Source organism: Alligator mississippiensis, chromosome 7 (genome assembly GCF_030867095.1).
Source record: "Alligator mississippiensis isolate rAllMis1 chromosome 7, rAllMis1, whole genome shotgun sequence".
Lineage (NCBI taxonomy): Eukaryota > Metazoa > Chordata > Crocodylia > Alligatoridae > Alligator > Alligator mississippiensis.
The window spans coordinates 26,483,315-26,489,222 of NC_081830.1; the positions used below are offsets into that span (position 1 = coordinate 26,483,315).

The following is a 5,908-nucleotide window of genomic DNA, read 5'->3' on the forward strand; positions in this document are numbered from 1 at the left end:
TGTTCTCAATCCCTGGCCTGCAGCTGCCAGTCTGCATCATGGTTGGCTGATGGACCCAAAGTAGCCACAGACTGGCAAACTGTGGTCCCCCCAGAGGTCCCTTCAAATGCTAATTCCTATGATTCTCTATCACTTTATGACCTTGCACTTGGTGGGATTTATTTTTGGTGGGACAAAACAAACACTGATGTATGGAATTCTAGTTTTCCACTTCAACAGTGTTAATACAAAATAATCTGTGTAAAGTGTCATTGTCCTTACAATGCTACCAAATTTAGCATTTAGCTAAAAATTAGCTACCTTCATTTCTGTAAGCAGGTTTCAGATGATCGTATGAAAACAGTTCATCACAAAAATTTATATATAAGTAAATTGAAGGTCATGGAACAAAGATGGACATATTATTTCTGGAGTAGTTTCCTCAAAACCTTTGCAGTAGTTTCCTCAAAGCAGCTTGGATCTCCCTGTTCCTCATGCTGTAGATGACTGGATTCATCAATGGAGGCACCACAGAATACAGAACAGCTACCAGGAGATCCAGAGGGGACGGGGAGTCAGAGATGGGCTTCATGTAGGCAATGCCACCAGTGGAAACAAACAGGGAGACCACAGTAAGGTGAGGAATGCAAGTGGAGAAGGCTTTCTGCCGGCCCTGCTCAGAGGGGATTCTCAACACTGCGGTGAAGATCTGAACATACGACACAATGATGAAAACAAAACAGCCTAGAAATAAGAACACACTGCAGGCAAGAGCTGCCAACTCTCTGTGGTATGTGTCAGAGCAGGAGAGCTTGAGCAGCTGGGGCACTTCACAGAAGAACTGGTTGATGATATTTGAGTGGCAGAAGGGTAGACGAAAGGTGTTCCCAGTGTGCAGTGCAGAGTTGATGGCACCAACAACCGAAACACTGGCAGCCATCTTGACGCAAGCTCTCGTGTTCATTATTATCTCATAATGCAGTGGCTTGCAGATGGCAACGTATCGGTCATATGCCATGATAGTTAGGAGTGCAAAACCAGCTGTAGAAAAAAGGAAGAAGTGAAAAACCTGGGAAACACATCCAGCATAGGAAACTGTCCTGGTGTTTAAGAGAGAATTGGCCATGGACTTAGGGACAATGACGGAGATGGATCCAAGGTCAAGGGTGGACAAATTTGCCAAAAAGTAGTACATGGGGCTGTGGAGGTGGTGGTCCATAGTTACAACAGTGATAACAAGGAGGTTCCCCACCAGAGCTGCCAGGTATGCTGTGAGAAAGGTGACAAAGTGTAAGATCTGCAGCTCCCGAGTGTCAGAGAAGCCCAGGAGGAGGAACTCGGTTACAGTGGTCCAGTTGGGCATCTTCCTTCCCAGGGCACCGTGCAAGTCCTGGGTATAATAGAACAAGGACAGTGGTAAAGAAGAGAGTAATGAACTCAGTGGCTTTGATATTCCCAACAGTAATGTCTCCAAATTTCATGAATATAGAATCTTCCATCTAAGAACGTAGATCTTCCATTTTTTGCCTCATAGAAAATTTGATTTTAATAAATTATTTTTCCCTGGCAAGACCCTACATAAAAGAAAATTTTATGATATTCCATTTAGAAAATGAAGAAAATGTTACCCCAGCCACAACCCAAGATTTTTATTTTTTTTATTTTATCTAAATCCGAAAGTCTATCATTTATCCATCTCACCTAGAAAATGTATGTTGGAAACTAATACATGTGAAATAAAATATATATAATATTTGACTTCCTTAGAGATCTTATTCCAGCCCCACCCTCCACCCCACTACCAACAAGCTGTATAACTTTATCTGAATTAATAGCAAAAACAGTGAAACATTCTTCATTCACTCCTGTAGCTTTGAATCTATTATACGTAAAATGCAGTATGATTTCTGTAGCCAGGTTTTCAACTTGAATGTTTTAATTGTCCTCTACATCTTCCTAAGACAGGACACTTCACTGATGCAGAAAACTCACTGAAATTGTTTTTTGTGGAAGTTTTTTTAACTTGTGTGTCATATTCAGGCTTGCCTGCCGAGATCCTTTGCTCTTGTCCAGTTGATCTTTAAGATCTCCTCTGCACCAACCACTAGTCTAGATCCCCAGAAGCACAGCTAACTCAGAGGTCTTTCTCTGCTCCCTCTGTCACTGATAGACTGGCATAAATCCAACCAGGCTTCTGAGCGCGCAGCTGACCTCAACCCCGCCTTGTAGAAAAGAAGTGAAGCAAGATGGCAATTTTTCAGTTGTTTTCTTCCAAAGGCTCATGGGACTCGTTCCCTGGAGTCCTGCACAGCTCAGAAGGAAAAGCCCAGATGTAAACAGTCTGAGCTGTACAGATGTTAGCAGAACAGGAGAGCTGTGCTCTGGTTTGATCTCCCTCATAACACAAGTTATGGGATCTCTGAGAAGGCCCTGGGCTTCTCTATCTGGCTCTGTTGTCCCAGTTAGCCAGATTGGGCACCTTAGCATGCAGGGAGGCACCAAGTTGCAATTACGTTTGTCCGTTTCCTATGTAGTTTTGCATGAGAACATAACATGAGAATAAAAGTCAGGTTGTAAGGTGCAAAAAAATAATTCTAAATATAATTAATATATTCCATAACTCAGACAAACAAGCTCCATTTCAAGGCATTACATTAAAAAATATCAGCTCAGCAATCATTAGTAGGGTCATGGTTCTGAATCTACTGTCATGAATATGACAGCCACTCAGGCCACTTTCCCCTGACTCATCCATCCAAGGTCCCAGCTCCCCCTCATTTCTTCCATCATCAGCTTCCCTTTAACGCAGCAGTATCAAACACAGATGGACCCCATTTGCCACATCAAGCCCACAGGGGTGGTCTAGTGGAGGCACTGCATGCAACGTGCATTGTGGGCTGGTTACCTCTGCTGCTTGCACCATGTGTACAGCTCTAGACCTGCACACCACATGCAACACAAACCGGCCCCAGCACTGTGCACAGTATAAGATGTGAGAGGCCAGCCTGCGCCACATGGTGCCCACAGCAGGTCACTGGGGTGCATATTGCATGTGGCATTGGCGATGCGTAGGGGGTGTATGTGGGAGCACGTGCACCCCCTGAGATTGGCGGTTCGCCCCGTGAAAGAAGCACCACTGGTGCCTGTGGGCAGTTGTCACTTGCCAGTTCCCGCCCCCCCACAACTGCCAACACTGCCGACAGTATCTGCAGATGGTTGCTTATTGCCGCTGGCCACTTCCAACGTGGCTGGTGATGTCTGCAGGTATTTGATGAATGCTGGTCACCACTTGCCACTTCCCCCACCCCTTCCACCAGCACTACCACGGCTACCTGGAGGTGCTTCCCATTTGCTGCCACCACCGCCACCTACAGGCAGTTGCCATTCCCCGCCAGCTTCCAGGGGCACATGTTGTTCATGGCATGTGGCATTTGCACCAGGCTAGGTGTGTCTATATGAGATGCTAGGTCACTGTAGCGAGTTATGGCAATGTCATTCATCCCTGTGGCTGCATAGCGTTGGTGTGCACTAACCATGATGCCACCACTACTGTGCAGTAGCAATGAGCTCCTGAGCATTACTTCATTGCTACTGCACAGTAGGGTTTGAAATGACCAATGCGCCTTCAGGACTGCGCAGTCATTGCAGTTACTGCATGTTCATTTAGTTCTCACTAAAGCAAATACTGAATGACTGCACAGTAAAAACTGCCAGGTGGGGCAGACGAGTAGCTGACTGTGCACACTGGATCCTGTGTGTAGGGTGGGTCAATGAGCCCAATCTAGACAAATCCCCAGTCTAGTACACAGGGCTAGTCTGGCACAGGTGCCACATCAAGCAGACATCCCCGTGCAGCCTTATGCCATGTACAGTCCATGCCAGGCAGGCTCCACAAGGAGCATCAAGAGGTCAGAGACTTGTTCATGGACCTGATTTCTCTGGATCTGAGCCTGACAGATGCCAAAGCCTGATCTGACAATATGTGTCTCTGCCGTTCAGCCTCCATGCTAATTTACAGTAGTGGCAGCTCCCACTTGGGACAGAGGTTCATTAGAGTCCAGCAGCTAGAAGATTTATGCTGTTTGCAATTTGCTCTCTTCATGGATGTTCCCATGACCAGAAACAGTGATCCCATCATGAGAGAAATTTAAAAATATCAACCTTTCTCAATCCCCATTTTGGGATTTATTTTATTTTTTCATGAACCAAGCAGTCTGAAAATATTTAATTTTGACCTTATCAGTTTTGTCTGGACTTTATCACAGCAGTTGACAATCTAGAGCCCATGACCCCATTGTATCCACCCTGTGGAGGAAGGTCTTTTGCTAACAGGGGCCTTCTCTTACTCTACGCTGTGCTGTACTGCAGCTGGGCAGCAAAAAGAAGCAGCACTGATGAAAAGTGGTAGTAGTCACCTGGTTTTGGTATCAGCCTAGTTTTCCCCTGAGCTGGGTCAATCTGGCCTAAAAATGGAAAATTTTGGTGATCCCCTGCTCTATTATATTGATGTGTCCATTACATAGCGTTAAACAGATATGCAACCTTCAAGAAAAAGTGGTTTTGTCTTCCCAGTGTAGAAGCCATCACTTTCTGATGGCATTCCTGACTGGGAATCTCCTTGACATCACAGTTATAATTCTTGACCACCATCTTCACAGCCCCATGCACTTCTTCCTGATGAATCTTTCTATTCCAGACCTTGGAACTATCTCTGTCACCAGCTCAATACCCTTAACCAATTCTCTGCTGAACGCCAGGTCCATGTTCTATGCTGGATGTGTCGTCCAAGTCCTTTTCTTCTTGTTCTTCCTTGCAGCTGACTTCCCTCCCCTAACCATCACAGCACATGATCAACGCATTGTCATCTGAAAAACACTGCACTATGACACAATCTTGAACAGGAGAGCTTGCATCTAAATGGCAGTCAGTGTATGGATTTGTGGTTTTCTATATTCTGCCCTGCACACTGGTAACACCTTTAGTGTATCTTTCCAACAAGCTAATATCATCAACCAGTTCTTCTGTGAAATCCCTCAGCTAATCAAGCTCACTTCTTCTGACATGTACCTTACACAGTTTGAGATAATTGCTGTTGGTGTTTGCATAACTTTAGACCCGTTTTCTTTTCATAATTGTATCATTCATTCAGATCTTCAACACAGTGCCCATCTGAGCAAGGACAGCACAAAGACTTCTCACCTTCCTTCCTCACCTCATTCTGGTCTCCTTGCTTATAAGCATGTGTACCTTTCCCTATATGAAACCTATCTCCAGCTCCCCATCAGCTCTTGACCTCATAGAAACCATAATCTATTTCATGCTGGATCCAATAATCAATCCAGTTTTGTACAACAGTGGGGAGGGGAGAGGTGGGAGGGTTGTCGGGGGGGGGCAGTGGGAGCAGTTGAGTGCAGGGCTGTTCCTGCCCATCTATCCTACTTTGACCCCTGCAGCAGCTAGAGGGAGCTCCAAGTTGGGAATGGCTGGGGGCTGCAGACGCTGTACATATTGCCCTTTAAATTGACCAGAGCTGCAGTGGGGAGAGGAGAAACCAGGTTCAGACCCACCAGCCAGTTGGGGGACCTCATTCAGCAGGACCAGCCATGACCGCTCTACCACCCACTCACCCTCCACGGGTCTGGCCTTCGATCCTCTTCATTACATGTGATCCTTGTTTCCCACATTGGCATGCTGATGGCATCTTTAACAAACCCTACAGGAAAGTCCTGTTCCCGTTTCCCCCTCTTGTCTCCCTTTTCCCCATTCCCGGCAGTGCTTACTGCCCCCCTCCCCCACTCCACACACACTCGGGCACAAGACATCACCCCAAGCCAGCACCATTGAGCTGGACTGAGATCCTGATCTCCACACAGCAGCCATGAACAGGTCTCCCACCCCACCCCCTGTCCTCTGTGGCCCCCCCACTGCC

The 5,908-nt window shown here is 46.4% G+C and overlaps 1 protein-coding gene across 1 annotated transcript; it reads right to left on the bottom strand.

Annotated features, from left to right (window-relative positions):
* Window positions 1–421: 421 nt before the first annotated feature.
* LOC102566910 (olfactory receptor 14A16-like) lies at window positions 422–1,324 on the bottom strand (the record flags this gene model as incomplete). The annotated part of the gene is made up of 1 exon (XM_006263516.4): window positions 422–1,324. A coding segment is annotated over one exon (903 nt), but the record flags the coding sequence as incomplete, so codon positions are not given.
* Between the last annotated feature and the right edge of the window lie 4,584 nt (window positions 1,325–5,908).